The sequence below is a fragment of the Euphorbia lathyris genome, chromosome 7 (assembly GCF_963576675.1).
Source record: "Euphorbia lathyris chromosome 7, ddEupLath1.1, whole genome shotgun sequence".
NCBI classification, from domain to species: domain Eukaryota; kingdom Viridiplantae; phylum Streptophyta; class Magnoliopsida; order Malpighiales; family Euphorbiaceae; genus Euphorbia; species Euphorbia lathyris.
Window position 1 is genome coordinate 37,453,367 of NC_088916.1, and position 21,674 is coordinate 37,475,040.

Here is a 21,674-nt window from a genome sequence, read left to right on the forward strand (position 1 = left end):
TGCGATGGCGGCAACTCTTGCTCCATTTCCCACTCGCAAGTTTATGCTTCCTTTCTTTAGTTCCTTAGTCTGTTTTAGCTCCTGCATATTTGTACAAATATGAGATCCACATCCGGTATCAAGTACCCAAGATTCAGACAGTGAAACTGTATTTATTTCAATATAAAACACACCAGATATTGAAGCACCGCCGTTTCCCTTCTTGAGGGAGGCTAGGTACTCCTTGCAGTTCCTCTTCCAATGCCCGTCTTTACCACAGAAGTGGCACTCTCCTTTGGGCTTCTTCACTTCCTTTCCCTTTGCTTTGTTGGGCACGGCTTTCTTACCTTTCTTGGGATATTTAGGATTGGGATAATTCCCTTTCCTCTTCTTTGATCCCTCAATGACAAGAGCCGGTATGGCTTTGTCTTTCTTTATATTGGGCTCAACCGACTTGAGCATATTTGCAAGCTCTTCAAGAGAGGTTTGCAAGTCATTCATCTGATAGTTCATAATGAACTGTGAATAACTTTCTGGGAGGCATTGACGAATTAAGTCTACACTTAATTCGTTATCCATCGCAAATCCAATACTAGAAAGTTTGGTAATGTAGCCAATCATCTTGACACAATGTGTCATGACAGATGTGCCCTCTTGCATCCTACTACGATATAGCAACTTGGATATCTCATAGTGTTCGCACCTGGTTTGTTTCCAAAACAATTCCTTTAGGTGTACGATGATGGAATAGGCATCCATTTCCTCATGTTGCCTTTGTAATTCCGGTGTCATCGATGCAAGTATGATGCATCCGGCATGATCATCATCAGCCTTATGCTTCTGGTAAGCATCAATTTCCTCAATGGGAGCATCATCAGCAGGGATAGGGGGTATCGATGTATCAAGCACATACCCTATCTTATCGAACTTCAAAACAATTTTGAGGTTACGAAACCAGTCGGTGAAGTTTGAACCATTCAACTTGTTATCGGTAAGAATGTTTTGTAGATTGGTTTTAGTCATGATTTTAAGAGTGTGCGTTTAATTAAACCTGAGAGTGAGAAAGAGTAAACGTATGTCATTCATTTGCTTAAAGTATATCAATCTAAAATTATAGGACTTTTAGTTTATTTTAGATTGCTCCCATTATTTTGCCAAATTAATAGCCCTCTATATTAATTCGAAGAATTTCACAAATCCTTTAGTGAGCTAGGATCCTAACTCCTGAGATTTCGCCTTGAGTTTACTCAACAAGCTAGTCTCATTCATTAGGTAGATTCATATGATCAATCACATCTCTAATGTGATTCCTAGGTTATTGGGTTACTAACCACATTAGTAACTAATATGCTATTCATATTAATCCCAACCATTTTGCCCATTAGTTTATGACAACATGAGTTTACTCATCCAATTATCATAATCTAATTTAAGTATTACCCCCATATTCATGAAAGAACGATTTTCGATAATTCAGGTGTTACCATAAGACCCCGAGCTTGAGTTTACTCAACAACCCAAAGGCCCCCAGTACTGCCGGCTGAATTATAATATTAGGGAGGGGCAACCGATTTTAATAACTTACTTATTTACTTAACTTTTTAATGAGGGATTTTATTTTAGGTCTCATAATCTAACTTAGTCTTGATTTGCTTTAGCATACATCAGACACATACATTCACATACATTGGCGTTATGGACATATCATCTAAATTATTCCGTCGAGCCAGAGATGGAATAAAAGGGCAAACCTAAGGAAATACTAACTATTACATATTTCTCTTTAGGTCCTCCGTCTTCTCCATGGCGCCTTGAAATTACATATTAATTTCTATACTACTAAAGAAAACTTCAACTGAATTGAAGGGAATTAGATGAGAGGAGAAATTACAATAGATAGTAGATAGGCAGGACTCGCATGCCCTATTTCAAAAATACCAAAAGACTAAAGAGAGGGTCCAAATATGTCCATAACTCCAAACATGCATAGACTCAATTAAATAAATTTAATTGGTTGATTACATAACTATCTTATGTAATATTTATGTCAATCACATTAACTTATCAAATTAACTTTCATCCAATTTTACTTCTAATAGTTTCGTATCCTTTTATATTAAACTTTTGGGTTAATATAACTATACAAAACTTTAATTATGCATGTTCCAATTATTTAGATTTTAATTCATTTAACATTTTGATTTACAAATTGGTAAAACAAACTTTTAAACAAATTTTCATTCGATAATCAAAAACAGAAAACTATCAATTTCTGAAATATATATATTCAAATACAAAACGATTTTAAACCATTTAAAATCAAGTGGGTATCGGACCGGGCCCGAGAGTGGGCCGCTGCCAATTGGCAGCGGCCCTTAGGGCGCGCGGGACGCCGCTGCCTTGCGGCAGCGGCGCCCCCAGCGCCGCTGTCGCGTTATATATATATACTTTTATTTATTTATAAATATATATATATATATATATATACATATACATATATACATATCAGATTTTAAAACGATTAAAAACGATTTTCAGAAATAGGAAAAACTACAATAGGTTTCCGTTTTATCTTTAGATTTAATAAAACTGATTTTATTAACCTAACTATAAAACTAATAGATTCTGTTATAATGATTGTCAACCGAAATAATTAGGAACATATGCATAATCAGTTTTAATTAACAATTAATCAAAACTTATTTATCCTTAGGATTAATTAATCAAAACTTATTTATCAATTAACCTAACCATAAATATTTATTCAATCCTATTGAAAAACTTCTAAATTTTCATATATGAAATAACGGATTTAACGATGGCTCTGATACCACTGTTGGAAATTAGGCTAAGGTATAGCAGCGGAAATATAAAAAAAATTTAGCCTACTTCCATATAACCATAGGATCTGTTAATCGTTATTTCATATAAAGAGGGTTAAGAAGAAATACCTTACGATGAACAATCTACCATTGTTAATGGAGTGCCCACAACTCTAATCCGAGTTCCCAAGCACAAAGTCAAACACAAGAAGATTAAGTTAGAATCAACCGTATGAGATGCAACCAAAATAGATTGCCTCTAATTAATCAACACAAGATCAAAGAAAAAGGGAGATAGATGAAATTAATCGATCGATGGAAGCCGTATGAATTCTTATCCACGAACTAGGGGAGTCGAATTCTTTTCTCTCTCTCTCTTGCAAAAATCGAAATTCACAAAGGGGAGTATATAGGCTTGGTCGAAATTCTATGTAGTAGGGGTATATATAATCACTTGTATCTAAACCCTAGTTAGATAGGAATAGGTTACTTAATAGGAATTCCATTCGGAATAGAATTCCTTAATTATTGTCTCACTATATATCTAATATATCTAGGATAATAATAAACAACCTTATTGGATAATAATAGGAGTATATTAATCTAATTAAAACTCCTAACTTAATTATCTCTTAATTAATTTAATTCATATTCCTAATCAAATTAGGATTAATAAAATCAAAATAATTAATTACTAATTATATATAAATTTCGGCCCCCTTTAATTAAATGGGCCTTACTGGGCTCAATTGGGCTTCCATCAATTAATAACATCCATCTCTCTTTTGGTTCCAAGTCTTATGTGTGATCCATTAGGTTCTTACTACTTCTGGCCGTATGCAACTATTAAATTAATTTCTTCAAGAATTATATTTAATCTTTGCATAACGGAATGATGTACTGAGTATGTTATTGGCAAGTCTGTAATCATTCCCCCAGAGTCCGTTAAGAAGACATGTTGATTTCGTCGTTAACCTTTCCGTATTAGTTATAGTATAATTCGATCCTTTATCAACTACATCCTTGAACTGAATCTTATAACTATGGATGATGTCAAGTCACATATAGCGAGACGTTCGTTTTACTTGTACAGGCCGAGTCAACTCAAATAGATAGGTTAAGTGAAATCTGCATTTCAAGTCTTAAGCTATCACCTTGCAAGGATTTAGAGTCGAGTCTTCCACAAGTGATCCATGGACGTATCTCCCATTTATCGGGAGTGATAAATGCTCAATCCAATGTATAACTACCCTGACATTACCTCCTGTGACACCCAACCTTTTCCGTTCACACCCCAGAGTCATCTCTGTTAAGGATCGTGGGACAGCAGGATCAAAGTCTCACATTCAGTAATTCAGGATGACCAATTAACATTCCTTTGAGTCTGAGGATTACCTATTAATACCAATGAGATGAACAGGTGACAAGGATGAATCTACCCATCCTGTTATCTCAAATCGGATCCCCAATCCTAATGAACAACGTTTCATCGGATCTATGTAACTGTCCAGATATCTGTATATATGAAGCTCGTGAGATCAGCTTTCTGTCGGACAGAAGACATTGTTACATACAAGTCTCAACAGTGATATGTCAATCCCAAACATATCACTTGACTTGGGGTGGTTTTAAGTTTATCAGTTTACTATAAAGTTTTGTCTCACTTCATGCTTGTATGAACACTTTATAATCACTTTAAACAAACTTACGGATTTCCTTTTATTAGACTTTATTTAGTGCTTAAAAAGGGATTGCCTTTATATAGTTACAAAACATATATCTCATTAAACAAATGATATAAAGAACAATTCATTTACATTAAGTTTGTATCCTAGAACAATTGTCTATAGGACACTAAACCCCAACAAGATCATCTCAGTAATAGGAGGAGCCAGAATAGTAAGACCAACGGGCCCACAATGCCAGTATCAACCCCGGTCCCCTAGGTAAAGCACCCATGTCAAAGGGCACTCTGCCACAAACCTTTAAGAGCTAAGCTCAAAGTGATGGATCAAAGCCTCGTCCTAATAACTCGACTGACCCTAGAGGAAGGCCTGGACCTATCAAAACATAAAGAAAAAAGGTAAGTATTCTAAAAATTTGAATAAAGTTTAAAGAACTAACAAATGTGTTGCTTTTACATACCCGAGGCTAGGTCAAACTGTTGGGGTTTAGTGCCCTATAGACAATTGTTATAGGATATAAACCAGTTGTAAATGAATCATTCATTATCATTTGTTTTATAAGATATAGTACATTTAACTATATAAAGGCATTGATCTTTTATTAGAACTAATTAAGTTAAATAAAAGAAATCTCAAGTTTATTTAAGTCATCATAAAGTGTTCATACAAGCATGAAGTGAGACTAAACTTTATAATAAACCAATAAACTTAAAACAACCCCAAGTCAAGTAATATGTTTATGGGATTAATATATTGCTGTTGAGACTTGCACGTAATATTGTCTTCTATTGTGAACAAAGAGCTGATCTCATAAGCTTTAGATATTTGGATATCTAGACAGTTACATGGATCCGGTGAATGAGTTCATTAGGATTAAGGACCTGCCTTGAGATAACATGATGGATGGATTTATCTAACGTCACCTGTTTCATCTCAAATGGTATTAGTAGGTATAAGTAATCCTCAGACTCAAATAAATATTAATTAGTTATTCTAGATTATGGAGTGTAATACTTAGACTCTGTTTAAACACGATCCATAACAAAGATGACTCTGGAGTGTGTGCGAGTAGCCATTTGGTATCGCATAAAGTAATTGCAGGATAGTAAATGTTAGATTGAGCATTCGTCACTCCTGATAGATATGAGATATATTCATGGGCCTCTTGTGAAAGAATTAATTGAAACCCTTGTAAGGTGATAGGGTTAAGAGAAGAAATATAGATTTCACTTAACCTATATATTCAAAGTTAATTCTACCTGGACAAATAAAACAAACACTCTCATTATATGTAACTTGACATACTCCACAGTTACAGATCCGTCTAAGGATATAGTTGATGAAAGATCAAATTATACTAGACCTAATACGAAAAGGTAAACGTTAGAATCAACCTAACTTCTTATCGCTTTGGGGGAATTCGACAATTCTGCAAATACCAGTATGCGCACTCTTGGTTAAATTAATTTAAATAAACATATACGTAGTTGCAGTAAGAACATAATGGGTCACATATAGAATTAAGACCGAAGGATGGAATGGTAATTTTGAGAGGGATGACATGTATGGGCTGAAATGTATACATGGAATATTAACTTGGATTAATTGATTTATTTAGACAATTATAATTAGATTATATTTGTGGTTAAATTAATTAAAGTATAGTGTTAATTAGATAGTATAATGTGATTATATATGTAAATTATTATCCTAACTTAATTAAGTATTCTAATGGGATTAGAATTATATTTATTAATTATATTTATATTAGATATAGATAATATTAATAAATCCTTTTATTATCTAATTAGAAAACCTAATGGGATTAGAAGTCTAATTAACTAAACCTAATGAGATTATAGATAGGAAAATCAAAGTAATATAAATAGCCCCATATAGTGTATATTTCGGCCAACCCTACTCCAAGAGAAGAAAATATTCTTCCGTCCCTCATTCGATAAATTACTCAATTCGCTCCATTCATTTCTTTATTTGTGTGGATACTGTTAGAAGCAATCTACACTTGGTTGCTTTATTGGTTGATTACTAACATTTTAGATTTTTGTTTTTGTTTGTGATCGTGATTGATGGTGATATCCTCATGGGCACTTCATTTGCAACGGTAGATAGTTCGTCAACCAAGGTACATATGTTTAATCCCTCTTTCTATGAAATAACGATTAACAGATCTTGGGAAAATGAAAATAGATAAAATAGATAAAATTTTATAATTTCATTGTGCCTAGTCTTGTCTATTTTCCTTCACAAACTCGCCACCTGCTCACGAAAATAGTCCATAGACGAATCATGGCTAAAGGTCTAGCTAGACCCGATATATCCTCCCAAGACAGGAGGAGAGGTAGACCAGTGGGTCAATATAGGTGCCGGAAGGAGCCGGTGCTCATCTCCAAAATAGAACAATTTTAATACATGAGAAAAAGGTGAAAACAATAAACACAGAAAAGGTCCAGAAGAGGTACATATACTACAATAGCAAGGCCCTTGAGCTCCTTTAGTCCCTGCAGGCAGTAGAGTTTGAGCCCATGGATAATTGAGCCAAAGCTGGTGTGGCCCAGTCATAAGTCCCCACCGCACTCAAATCAGCAAGGGTATGAAGCACGATCATACAAAGATCGGAATTACCTGTGCAATAGAGGGTCATGGAGAGTAGAGTCAGAATGAAGCTCCTCATATATCGCTCCATCTCTGCAGGACTCAGCTAGTCCTCATCCCGAGCATGCCAATACTCATAAACTCTCTGAAACTGGATATGTGCAATATCGGGGATGGAATCCCAGCAGCTCTTCGATCTCTTCGTAAAAAATGGCAGGTCAGATCAACTTCAAATCAAACTGGACTTGTGTACTTGAGAACGACAACCTAGTGATCACGGTGAAATCCAGCGGTGTGATCGTCATCTCTCCCACATGAAGATGGAAAGTATGTGTGGAGTCTATCACCTGTCTATTAGTGCAGCCAACACCCTCTTGGAGATGTTCGACTTCTCCGCATGAAATTGGGACAAAAAGGGCTTGAAGACTGAAGCCCTAACTCGGATCTTAACCGCCTTCGAGATGGTTTTCCACCAGTAACACAAAGAGTCATATTGCCAGCTGCTTTGCACTCATTACGATACTAAGAAAAGGTAAAAACATGTTGTCAGGTATATTCTAACTCGTGTCTATGTTCTGCAATTTAAAGTTTGGGCTTTAGAGTGAAACATCAGAAGAAAGGCCTAAAAACTCAAAATTTCCACTTTTTTTTTTTTTGCAGCTCGTGGCCGATCATCCACATATTGTGACCAATCGGCCAGAGTTGACCTCATATTGGAGGTGGAAGATCGGCCACCTACCGTGGCCGATCATCCACATTCGAGGCTTGAATGTGGCCGATTGGCCACACTCGATGGAGATTAATTCTCCGAGTAAATTTTGCTCCAAAACTTCAAATGGGCTATTCCCGACTACCCAAAACGCATGGCATTGGTCCAAATAACATCCATAAGCATATTTCTACCCTCAAAGCCCGTATGCATTCACCCAAAACCTGAGTTTTGATAAAAAAAATTCAAAATGGGCAAAAAGGGTGAAATCAACCAAACAAGTTGAAAACTAGCAAAAAAATCAAACGGGTTTAAGTTATTGACATCTAGCTTAGAGGTGTGGGTCTCTCAGGAGAGGACTACCGGTACCGGATCATCCATTTCAAGTATTGAGACGTACTTCTTAGACGTCTTAACTCCATAATACACCCCAACATCCGTAGAAGCGAGATGAGAAAGGTTATGGACAAGAGTAGGGTCCCTCACATCTTCCAACATCCAGATGGTAGATCCTGTGGAATCAGAAACCGAGCCACGAGGCTCAGAGGAAGTAGGAGGTGCACGTGAGGAACCTGTGATGCCCTCCATGGTGCGTCTAGAGGTGAGTTTGATCATCTTTTCAAAACTCATGAAAGGATCCATGTCAGAATGTATGTTTTTGCTAGAGAGAAAATGGAAAATTTATGTTTAAGAATGTGGGAAAAGAAAGGATTCTCTATAGAGCTAACGAAATACCTTATAAATTTAAGGACGTGTATATATATATATATATTAAGTTGGTGATGTATTAAGCCTAGCAGTAGTACCAACCTAAATTTGTGATAATGTGCGTAAATATGAGATTCATATTACAAAGTATAAATTTGGTAATATTGTTTTAAAAATTTGCAAGGCTGAAACAAGTAGTGAAGCCCACCTAAAAGCCCAGTTTTAGCTTTAGATATCAGCTCAACCTGCCATGGCCTCCAAAGAGGAAACCCGTAAACCCTCTGGAGATTCTTTCTGATTGCTGCTGCTGCCAATATCTGCATATCAGTAAGTCTCGTGTTCTCTACTCGATCTCTTTGGATGCGATATTGATAATCGTAGATTGGAACAATTTCATTGATGGATTTATGTTAGCAGCTCCGATTATCACCGACTCGAAAATGCCGTTGGGACTGATACTGGGTATTGGAAGAGCGATGCGGCGGAAGCGAACTTCGTCCTTGGATATCCTTTCCTCGAAACGCGCTCCTCGCAATTACTACAAGGGGAAGAATTGCAAGCCTACCGGTTTCCACACTCGCAAAGGTTCTATTTATTTTCCATGCCTTTTGTTATTGTCTTCAATTCGTTTTTCTTTTAGTTAATTTAGATCGCTTTAAATTCGTCTTTCTCGAAGCTTGATTGGTGAGTCGAATTCTCACGATTGTTTTAAGGCTTACAACTACGTTGATTATGAAGTCAATTTTTTGCTCTATATGACTGCGAAAGTTTAAACTGAGGATTGTAGATTGAGCTCGCCAAATATATGTGTTAGTGAATTTGTTTATCGTGTAAAAAAGCACCATTATTTGTAAGCTACCAGGTGTTTGCTCAAATTTGTGTTCAACTGCAATGTGAAACTAGAAATATTATTGTAATTCTGCTTTAATGCCAGTAAGGCAATTCTGCATTCGGATAACTAGTCACTTTTGAAGTTCTTGTAACCTGTAAATAATATTGAAGTATTTGAAGATATACTTTGAGGTTCTGAGCTTAACAGAAACAATGGTCCAAGGGATAACCTGGAGTTTCATACTTTGAACTGTATAGGTTGTAAGCTTAAGAGAAGCTATGACTTGATAAAGGTAAAAGAAAATCATTATTTGGAGCTTTCTAGGTATTTCGATTGGTTGAGTTAACTCTTTTAAGGGACTGCTTGACTCACTAATTTATGGCTACCTACAAATTCCAAATATAGGATACCTCTACCGTACTTATGCTAGACTTGATATTGGATTAACTTAACGGATTTGGTTCGAAGTAGCTGGAGTTAAATTTGTATTACATATTGACTTTAGCATACTTTTGTTGCACAACAAAAGCTATTCCTGTCTGTTATTACCCTTTAGATTTTAATAAAACAACTTGTTGCAGGTGGCTACGTAATTGTGCCTGAGAAATTGCCAAACTATATAGTCCCTGATTTGACTGGCTTCAAGGTAATATTTTCTCCACCCATCCAAGTTTCTGTTTCTAAGTTATTCATCTTTCCTTAAGTTAATTTTGTTCTGTATTATTGGAATACATGTGATGCATGCATATATGCATATGATTCCGGTTCTGGAATGAGGAAATCTTTTGCTGATAAGAGCTGTGTTGTGCTTGTGAATCATTTTGTCTCTTATTCTTTAAAATGTCTGCGGATAGGATAGTTTGCACATCTGCTACAGATTTTAGCATGAGACAAAATAGGTGCTATTGCAGGGTAACTTTGTTCTTTCTGTAGTTAAATCCAACTTTCAAAGGCTATATACTAGTTTTAAAGCCACTATATGACCACTGGGCAAAAGAAAGAAAAATTAATTCTCCCACCATATCACAAAGTTAAGAATTTATAATTAATTAAAATATACCCATGCCTAACTATTTTGTTTTAACTAGTCGAAGAAGTGCACATTGTGTGGGTTATATAAAACCAACTTTTCTTTATCAAAAAATTACCTAGAAATCTCTAAGGGAAAAGTACAAAAAAAACTTTGTGGTTTGGGTCATTTTAAAAAATAAACCATGTGCTTTGAGTCATTTGCAAAGAGGTACATTGTGGTACGTACTGTTAGCAAAAGCAGTCCAAACTGTTAACACCGTTAGAAAATGTTGATGTGTCAATTTTGGTCAAAAAGTCAATGAGTATTTTTATCATTTTCTCTCACTCCTCTTTTCTTCTCTCTTCCCCCCCTCTATCACCCTCACCATCTCTCTTCCCACTAAGATGTTGATCGTCGGAAAACCATGGTTCAAGTAAAGCTTGTCTTTCCCTGAAACTCGCTTCACCACACTTGTCTTTCTCGGTAAGATTTAATTTAAATTTTATATTAATCTATGCTTTCCATCACTCTCTTTCTCTATTAATTCCATTTTAGAAACTCTGCTACCCATAATTCTTCGATCTACCAAACAAAGATTAATTAATTAATACTTTATAATAATGAGGTCAACTAAATAATAAACAAAACAGAATTACCTTATCTTTGGAGCAATCTACAACAATGGAGTTTTGATTTTTTGAACGGAAAGGAAGATTCTTTTTGGCAATAAAAGCTGAGTATTTGGCCTTTATAGGATTGATTACCTTCATAACAATTGATACTTGTTTTGTATTGTGAAATAGTGTTTGTTAATGGCTTTAAGATTTCTGTTTCTTGTTTTTTAATGTTTCTTCTTCTTCCTCTGTTTTGCTCTGTTTTTTAGTATTAAAAACAAAGTAACCCAAAGACAAGGAATCTTCCATGCCTCCTTAGCCTCTTGTCCCTATATTACGCAACATCAGTTGCATCAATTCTATGTATTTTCCATCCCAATTCACTAATCATACTCTTAATCTTCCCAATTGCGCATCCACCAGCCTGCAGGTATTGTCCTTAATCCTTGAAATCACACATTTTTGTTTTATGATTTGATCCATTGCTATGTGAACGTGTGCAGAAATCTGAAATGGTGAAATCTGCTTCAGGTTCTAGAAATCCTAGTAAATGATGAGGGATTCCCTTTTGTCCATCTTCTTTTATTTTGTTGGTCAATATATCTAGCCATTTATATACTTGCATTAACAACAACAACAACAAATCCTTAGTCCTGAAATGATTCGGGGTCGGCTAACATGAACCGTCATACGAAACCGTGAAATCAAGTTGTGTCAGCGATATAAATTCTCTCCCTCCACTCCGTCCTATCCACTACCATATTTTCCTCAATTCCCAATATATCATATGCCTTCTCCAAGTTAATGAAAACCATATGCAAGTCTTTCTTCTTATTTCGATAGTGCTCCATTAATTGTCTCATTAGATGGATGACCTCCATAGTTGATCTTCCCGGCGTAAAGCCAAACTGGTTTTCCGAGATCTTCACCATCCTCCTTAGCCTTTTTCGATCACTCGCTCCCAAAGTTTCATAATATGACTCATTAATTTGATTCCTCGATAGTTGACACAATCTTGGACGTCGCCTTTGTTCTTATACAAAGGGATTAAGATACTTTTCCTCCATTCTTATGGCATCTTATTGTTTCTCCAAATCTTGTTGAAGAACGTCGTCAACCATTCGATTCCTCTCTCTCCCAAACATCTCCAAATCTCAATAGGGATGTCATTAGGTCCTACTGCTTTCTTCAATCTCATCTTATTTAATGCCATTTTGACTTCACCTTTTTGAATTCTCCGCATGCAGTCACGATTTATCATATCGTGAGAGATACTTATATCTCCAATATCTTGTCCGTGATCCATTAAATAAGTCATCAAAATAGGACCTCCATCGGTCCTTTTCCTTGATATCCTTATCTCCAACTAGGACTTTTTGGTCCACATTCTTCACACATTTAACTTTTCCGAGATCTCGCATCTTCCTATCTCTCATCCGAGCAATTCTATATATGTCTCTTTCCCCTTCCTTCGTATCCAATCTTGTATACAGATCCCGATTCACTTTTGTTCTAGCATCTCGTATGACCTTCTTTGCTGCCTTTTTGTACTTTTCGTAGTTATCATCACTCTTGCATTTCCCCAATATTTCAAAGGATTCTCGCTTACTCTTTATTACTTGTCGTACTTCTTCTGTCCACCAAGATGTGTCCTTACCCGGTGGCATGCTACCTTTAGATTCCCCTATAACTTCCTTCACTACTTCCCTTATACTATGCTCCATCTCAGTCCATAATGAGTCTATATCTAAATCCATATTACAAGTCCAAATATCTTTTGTAGCCATCTCATCCATAAATTTTTGTTGGTTCTCCCCTTGTAGTTTCCATCACTTAATCTCAGTCTCCACTTGTGGTATTCATTTTCTTATACATTTCCTACTTCGAAAATCAAGCACCACTACTTTATGTTGAGTTGTCGTACGTTCACGAGGGATCACCTTACAATCAATATAACTCTTTCTCCAAGCACTCCTTACTAGGAAGAAGTCAATTTGGCTCGCATTACCGCCACTCCGATAAGTCACTAAGTGGGAGGTTCTTTTCGCAAACCAAGTGTTCATGATACTCAAGTCATAGGCTGATGCGAATTCCAGAGTATCATTTCCTGCTTCATTCCTATCTCCAAAACCAAAACCTCCATGAACATTCACAAACCCATCTCGCCTAGAACCCACATGTCCATTGAGATTACCATCTAGTACCATCTTCTCATCCCTAGAAATCTGTTGCACCACTTCTTCCAAGTCCTTCCAAAAAGCTTGTCTTATAGAGGCATCTAATCCTATTTGTGGTGCATATGCACTTATGACATTCACAACCTCATCCTCTATCACAAGCTTAATACTTATAATTCTATCATTCTTTCTAGACACCGCTACTACATCATCAATATACTCCCGATCAATAAGAATACCTATTCCATTTGTACCCTTATTCTTTCCTGAGTACCAAAGCTTATAGCTCCAAGGAGCTATCTCTCTGGGCTTGACTCCCACCCACTTGGTTTCTTGTAGGCACATTATATTTATTCTCCTCCTCTTCATAACATGTACAATTTCAACTAATCTTCCTATCAAAGAGCCTATGTTCCATGTCCCAAAGCGTAACTTACTACCCCTACCATTACCGTTACCGTGGACTAGTTTATTTACCCGCATGCGTCCATCATGCGGGGACCCTTGCACATCTAACACCACCCCCGGGCACCAGGGTGGCGCGCCGCTTCGGGGCAACGACCTAGCAACCCTTGCACATTTTTCACTACACCCGGGTCTATGAAGTGCAGCGCGTCGTTGAGTAGGGAACTCCCCCAAGATATTCATATTTTGGTTCATGTCCATAAGATGTGGCTAAGTTTTACGCTGGCTGCCACAAACCTACCGCAATCCTCCTTCGTCCGGGCTTGGGACCGGCTGTAAATGCCACATTGATTTTTTGACCAAAAATTGCCATATCAGCATTTTCTAACGGTGTTAATAGTTTGTACTACTTTTGTTAATGGAACGTACTAGTTTATGTTTGAAAACGACCCAAACCACACGGTTTATTTTTGTACTTTTCCCAATCTTTAATATTTGCAAAACACACAATTTTACTCCAATTCTACTTATTAACATGTCATTTATGTCAATCCTACCTATTCTACAACACAATTAAAATATGAAATCTAGAATATGGATGCCAATTATATTTTTAGAGTTCCAGTAGAGATAAACCATAGTTGTTAAAGGCACAAGGCGAAGGGGTTTTGGAGCCTAGGCGCAAGGCGAGGTGCGCACTTTAGAAACACGAGGCACATAAAATAATAAAAATATATATACTCTTTTACTAGTTAAGCATAAACCAAAAAAACACACTTATGACTATACAATCAAAACCACATAAAAACATAATACTAAATTATAAATGTCAAAAAGTCCAAGTTAAGTTCATACTTCATAGAGACATTGACATATACGTAACATCTTAAGTAGCTAACTATAACTAATGCTACTAAACTATAACCATTCATTGTCAATCAAAAAGAAAAAAAAAATTCCAGGCCGCACGTTCTGTGTTTGTTATTCACTGTGTCTGTCGCAGTTTATTTTTGCGTGGAGGGGAGGAGACTCTTCTTTCTTTACGTGACTGCTCTTAATCCTTCTCTATTCTTTCTATATTTAGTTATGACTCTTGATATTCTTATTTAGATCAAGGTTAAGATTAATCTTATTTAAATTAGATTAGTGGTTGAGATTAATCAAACAGTTATTTCACAGATAATAGTAAAAAATAAAAAATAAAACCTAGTGAAAACCCTCAGGCGTGCCTTGATCCAGGCTCCAAGGTGCATAAGGCGAGAGCTTTTTGAACCACGCCTCGCTTCCTGCATTCAAGGTTCAAGACCTTGAGCTTTGAGTGAGGCGCGCCTTTAACAACTATGAGATAAACAATATTAAATATAGATTAAAAAACTTAGGAACACACAAAAAAAAAAAAAAAGAGAATAAAGAGAAAATGAATAATGCAGAAGAATGAACAATTAGAGAGGAGAGAAAAGTGAATGGACTGTAGAAAGCTTGCAAAGCAATGGATTAGAAGGTGAAGTAGAAAAAGATGAAAGGGTTGGGTTGTATATATGTAATATAATTCATTTTCCATTAATTTTCATAATTTATGACTTTTCATTTTTTCCGATCTTCTATTTGTGGCAAAATTTTAGGAATTTTATTTCTTTTAATTGTCATTATTGAATGACTATTTTATTTCATTGTTAAATATTGATGACTAATTATTAAATCTTCTCTCCAATTACAAATAGAATTTATTCATTTTTTATTGTCTTTTACATATCAACATGTTTGTTGGTGTGACTAAATTTTAACATGTTTTTTGTTTCAGCTTTTACAAATTTACAATTCTAAGTAAAATTTAATAACATCTTTGGCTTAATTGGTTTCAGCTGAAGCCTTATGTGTCCCAATGTCCGCTACAAACAATGGAAGCTTCTGAAGCGTCCAAATGAAGGAAAGGATTGGAAACTTGTATTCTATGACGTTATCCCGTGTTTCAAGTTGCACATTTTCTCAACAGCTGACATGAAAAGGATGAGAACTAATTTAGTGTCATATTTTCAACTTCTTGCTTGCTTAGCGTTTGATAAAATTTAAAATTAAGTACTGAAAAAATAATTACTGAATTTCTAAGTGCTAAATATTATAAAGGAAAAAAACATAAAAATAAACCTTGTAGTTTGAGTCATTTTCAAACATAGACTGTTTTAAAAGTTGGCAAACAGGTAGCTTGAGGTTTATTCCGTTAACAAACATTGTCCAAATTGACTTAACTGTGTTAAAAAAAAAGTTAAAAGTCTAAGGGAAAAGAGTTAATTTTGTCAGTATATTTATTTATTTTATATATTAATCTCTTTATTATTTAATTATTATAAACAAACCTCAAAACAAAAACAAAAATTCAAAATCATCATATATTTCTCTTCCTCAAAATTTAAACCTTGTTTTAATTTTTATTTTTAATCACCTGCCATCGATGACCAGAATCATTACTGCCACCAATGAGCTCCATGGAAAGCATTTAATTGCATCAGTATTCTTAGTCGCTGTAATTGAATGCGCACTTAATCTTTTGCTTTTCCCCAATCCAAATTCCTCATCTGATGAAGAACTTGAACTTCCCCATTCTTCTTCAATTAGCTCCATAGCTTCGCCTAAATTCTTCTCTTCTAGTCATTCCTTCACCAATTGTAACAAGTCCTCAGGAGGATCGTCACAGATGTTTGCTTGATAAGATACTAGGATATTAATGGTAATTTTGAAGAGGCAGGGTCATTATAACAAACTGCCAATATGGATTTGGTGTCAATGATGTTCAGGGATTCTATGCTTATATAATTGGGAACTGGGGAAAAAAGACCAATGCACTTGAGAAGGTAGCAGATTATGTCTTCTTGAGTGAGCCAAAGGTATGCAGGGTGGAATTTGTGGATGTTCTTTGAATCAGCTTTTTCCTTGTGAAAGGGCTATGAATTGGTATTACAAGGTTCTTGAGCGATAAGGGTTGTGAATATTAGAAATTCTTGAGCGATAAATTCCAACTGAGAGACGAATTGAAACCGCAATGAGGTTGCACCTTTTCGGGTCGCCGGTGGCAGGTGATTAGAAATAAAAATTAAAAGGGGGGTTTGGATTTTGAGGAAGAGAGAAAGAGATGATAAGTTTGAATTTTGTTTTTGTTTTGGAGTTTGTTTGTGATAATTAAATAATAAATGAGTTAATATATAAAATAAATAAATATAATGATAAAATTAACTCTTTTTCCATTGACTTTTGACTTTTTTTTAACACCGTTAGTCAATTTGGACTGTGTTTGCTAACGAAATGAATCTTAAGCTGTTTGCCAACTTTTAAACCACATAGTCTATGTTTGAAAATGACCCAAACCACAAGTTTTATTTTTGTACTTTTCCCTATTATAAATGCTAAAAGTATTAAATAATATAAGTGTTTGATAAATACTAAAAATAAGTATGAAATTTAAAATATTAGTTAATAATGTTCAACTTAAAATTTTAAGTTAAATCTTTTGACTTATCAGAGAATAAGTGATTCTGTGATTTAACTGAAATATTTAAGTTGTCTTATCAAACAAGCTTAAACTCAAGAAACACTTAATGTATTAATTTTAAATTCTGAAACTGGTTATCAAACAGGGCCTAAAAGTATGCATCGTCAAGTAGTTTTCCCATTACGTTTTCATTTGCCCAATCACCACCTGTTAAAGTAGTCTATCCATTTTTTAGTTATGCAAAAATCCATGTTCGAGAGGATAACCATTCCACGTTGGATGACCTATTTTCTCATCTACAATGAGAAAGAGGCTTAGATTATAGTGTTATTTTGAGAGACTTGTAATTTGATTGGTAGATTCAACAGGTAAAATTGAACTCATGATATCTTAACTTTGTATTATTTTACATTTTGGTACTTAGATTTTACTCTTGCAAAAAAAAATATATCACAATTTCGTAGTTATGATCAAAAGTGATTAGTCAATGATAGGTTAGAATTCAAATTGAAGTGGTTTTACTGTGTTAATGTTTTAACTGCTGTTAAATAAGTTCCTAGTCTTTAGATTGGACCTAGTCTTTAGGCTAGTGGAGTTTGTTTAGGATTCTGTTTTTGAAGTATCTTACGTGATATTAGTTTCTCTCTTTTCTGTTATCTGTAAGGCTTTAAAAGCCAATCTTTTCTGATGAATAAATATGCTGAATATTCCAAACATTACATCTGTAATTTTGTTTAACATTTGGTATCAGAGCCAGCATCTAGGGTTTCAGTTTGAGTGAAATACAGAGAGTTTTAGTTTGAGTGAAACACTGAGAGTTTCAGTTTGCGTGAAACGCAGAGTGAGAGAGAAAGCGTTCAAGTGTTCGTAAGAAAAGAAAAGAGAGAGATGACTGAGAGTAGCGGTACAAATGGAAAATTTGTACAACCTGCGATTCCCAAATTTGATGGGTATTACGAACACTGGGCAAAGCTGATGGAAAATTTCCTTCGTGCAAAGAAATTTTGGAGCCTAATTGAAGAGGGGATTGATTCAGTTCCGACAGGAACTCAGGCGACTGAAGCACAGATGAAGGCAATAGAGGAGCAGCAGTTGAAAGACAGGAAGATTAAAAATTATCTCTATCAAGCTATCGATAGAGAAATTATGGAGACTATCCTCAACGATGATACCTCAAAGCAAATATGGGACTCCATGAAGCAGAAATTCAAGGGTTCCACGAGGGTGAAGAGAGCTCAGTTGCAGACGTTGAAGACAGAATTTGAAGTTCTCAGAATGAAGGAAGGAGAGACAGTTAATGCATATTGCGGGCGAACTCTTTCCATTGCCAAACGCATGAAAGCGTGTGGAGAGATCGTGCAGGAGAGGGAAATAACGGGGAAGATTCTCAGATCCCTGGTGCCGAAATTTAATTACGTTGTTTGCTCTATTGAAGAGTCGAATAATGTTGACATTCTAACAGTAGATGAACTTCAAAGCAGTCTGCTTATTCATGAGCAGAGAATGAAAAATGTTGAAGGAGAAGAACAAGTTTTGCTGAAAGTGACTCATGAAGAGAGAGCAGAAAGAGGAAGGGGAAGAGGACGAGGAGCAATTCGAGGAGGCAGAGGAAGAGGAAGATCACTGTTTAACAAAGCCACTGTACAATTCTATCGGTGTCAAAATCTTGGCCATTTCTAATATGAATGTCCCACTTTGGGAAAACTATCAAATTATGCCGAGCTAGACGAGGAGGAGGAGATGTTGTTGATGGCTTATATTGATGAAGCTTGTGCAAAGAAAGAAGACATTTGGTTTTTGGATTCTGGATGCAGTAATCACATGTGTGGTAATAAGGCTCTATTTTCTGAATTTGAGGAAATTGCACAACAAACTGTGAAGCTAGGGAACAATACCAGAATGCAAGTTTCTGGTAAAGGGAAGCATCAAAATGGAGGTAGATGATGTGAATTTCGTTGTTGCTGATGTTTTTTGTGTGCCTGAGCTCAAAAATAATCTCTTGAGCATAGGGCAACTTTAGGAGAGAGGTCTTTCCATCTTGATAGGATCTGGAATGTGCAAAATTTTCCATCCTCAAAGAGGTTTGATCATTCAAACCAATATGACGGCAAATCGAATGTTTATTCTAGTAGCAAAGACGGTGCCCATGTTTTCACATCCAAAACAAGAAATTTGTTTCAACACAGCAACTGAGGATCTCACTCATCTATGGCACTGCAGATTGGGACACATTAGGAACACAAGTCTCAAAACTCTGATGCAAAAGAAGATGGTTCGCCTACCTCAATTAACACTCTCGAATGAAGTATGTGTTGACTGTTTAAAAGGAAAACAACACAGGGAGCCCATTCCAAAAAGAAGCAACTGGAGAGCAACTCAGAGGTTAGAGCTTATTCACGCTGATTTGTGTGGTCCAATTTCGCCTATTTTTAATAGTGAAAGAAAATATGTTCTATGCTTGATTGATGATTATAGCCGAAAAGCCTGGTCATATTTTCTTCGTGTAAAGTCAGAAACTTTTGTTATGTTCAAACTCTTTAAGATCTTTGTTGAGAAAGAAACAGGCCTTGCTATCAAGTGTTTACGAACAGATCGTGGAGGAGAGTTCATATCTACTGAGTTCAATGATTTTTGTAGAGAAAGTGGAATTAGAAGGCAATTAACAACGGCATATACACCTCAGCAAAATGGAGTCGCAGAAAGGAAGAATCGTACAGTGATGAACTGTGTGAGGAGTATGTTGTCTGAGAAAGGAATTCCAAAATCCTTTTGGCCAGAAGTAGTGAAGTGGGCGATCTATGTGCTCAATCGGTGCCCTACTATAGCTGTGGAGGATGCAACGCCAGAAGAAGTTTGGAGTGGAGTAAAGCCATCAATTGAGCATCTTAGAGTCTTTTGATGCATATGTCATATACACGTACCAGATGCCAAAAGAACCAAGCTGGACAACAAGAGTATAAGTGGCGTTTTCATAGGGATCAGTGATGAATCAAAAGGATACAAAATTTATGATCCTGTTGCAAAGAAAGTAGTAGTCAGTAAAGATGTTGTGTTTGAAGAAAAGAAAAGAAAAGGTGGGATTGGGGAAAGAGCTATGAGCAGCAATTACTTATTGAGCTTGAGTGGGGTGAAAATGAGGAGGAAGTGACCGCTCAAAATGAAGTTGAAGTGGCTGAACCCAATGTAGCAGATAATGATGTTGCTGCCAACGAAGATAATAATATTGCAACTGAAGATGAAAATGTGACAAGTACAACTTCTTCAAATTCCAGCTCTTCATCAAATTCTGATACGGAAGCAAGAATCAGGAGACCACCTAGCTGGTTGAATGATTATGTAAGTGGAGAAGGACTCTCAGAAAGTGAAGAAATTAATGTTAACTTTGTTGTTAGTGCAGGTACAGATCCTGTGAGTTTTGAAGAGGCTGTCAAAAATGAAAATTGGCAGAAAGCTATGGAGGCCGAAATCAAAAGCATAGAAAAGAATGATACATGGTTCCTCACTGATTTACCAAAAGGTGCAAAGCGGATTGGAGTAAAATGGGTCTACAAAACAAAGTTGAATGAGCACGGTGAAGTGGAAAAATTCAAAGCTCGATTGGTCGCAAAGGGATATGTACAGCAATATGGAATCGATTATGCTGAAGTCTTTGCACCAGTAGCTCGTATGGACACTGTCAGAATGATCCTTGCTCTAGCTGCTCAGAAGGAATGGAAGGTGTATCAGTTGGACGTGAAATCAGCGTTCTTACATGGCGAATTGATGGAGGATGTGTATGTGGAGCAGCCTAAGGGATTTGAGAAGAAGGAAGATCCTAATAAAGTGTATAAACTGAGAAAAGCCCTTTATGGACTAAAACAAGCCCCTCGAGCTTGGTTTAGCCGCATTGAAGCTTACTTCTTAAAGGAAGGATTTGAGAAATGTTCCAGTGAGCAAACGCTATTTGTAAAGATTAACATTCGAGGTAAACTTTTAATTGTAAGTTTGTATGTTGATGATCTGATATATACCGGGAATGATGAAGAAATGATGGGAGACTTTAAGCAATCGATGATGAAGGAGTTCGATATGACGGACTTAGGGAAGATGAAGTACTTTCTCGGAATTGAGGTGCAGCAAGATGAAAATGGAATTTTCATCAGTCAAAAGAAATATGCAGGAGACGTGCTTAAGCGATTTCGAATGGAGGACTACAATGCTGTTTCAAATCCTATAGTTCCTGGTTGCAAAATTTTGAAGGATGAGCATGGAATTTCTGTTGACAGCACCCTCTACAAGCAACTTGTTGGAAGTTTGATTTATCTTACATCAACTCGTCCAGATTTGATGTATGTAGTAAGCTTAATTAGTAGGTACATGTCTCAACCTACAGAGCTTCATCTCATGATTGCAAAAAGGGTGCTAAGGTATGTAAAAGGAACCATTAATCTTGGCATCCTATATCAAAAGAAGACAAGTGGCTTGTTGATTGCCTACACCGACAATGATTATGCGGGATGTTTGGAGGATAGGAAAAGTACTACAGGGTATGCGTTTATGATGAGTTCAGGGGCAGTAGCTTGGTCATCTAGAAAGCAACCGATCGTGACGCTATCAACAACGGAGGCTGAATATATAGCAGCAGCAGCATGTGC

The 21,674-nt window shown here is 36.2% G+C and overlaps 1 protein-coding gene across 2 annotated transcripts; it reads left to right on the top strand.

The window, feature by feature from the left end:
- The first annotated feature begins 8,707 nt into the window (after nt 1-8,707).
- LOC136201023 (uncharacterized) lies at nt 8,708-15,655 on the top strand. Of its 2 annotated transcripts, none has more exons than XM_065991550.1 (4): nt 8,708-8,843; nt 8,934-9,101; nt 9,930-9,994; nt 15,419-15,655. In XM_065991550.1, exons 2-4 carry the CDS (start codon nt 8,957-8,959, stop codon nt 15,479-15,481), a joined length of 273 nt encoding a protein of 90 aa, XP_065847622.1. In that variant the 5' UTR covers nt 8,708-8,843; nt 8,934-8,956; the 3' UTR covers nt 15,482-15,655. The 2 variants fall into 2 exon arrangements, with proteins under 2 accessions (XP_065847622.1, XP_065847623.1); XM_065991551.1 differs by having other exon boundaries at nt 8,718-8,843; nt 8,931-9,101.
- Nucleotides 15,656-21,674: the final 6,019 nt, after the last annotated feature.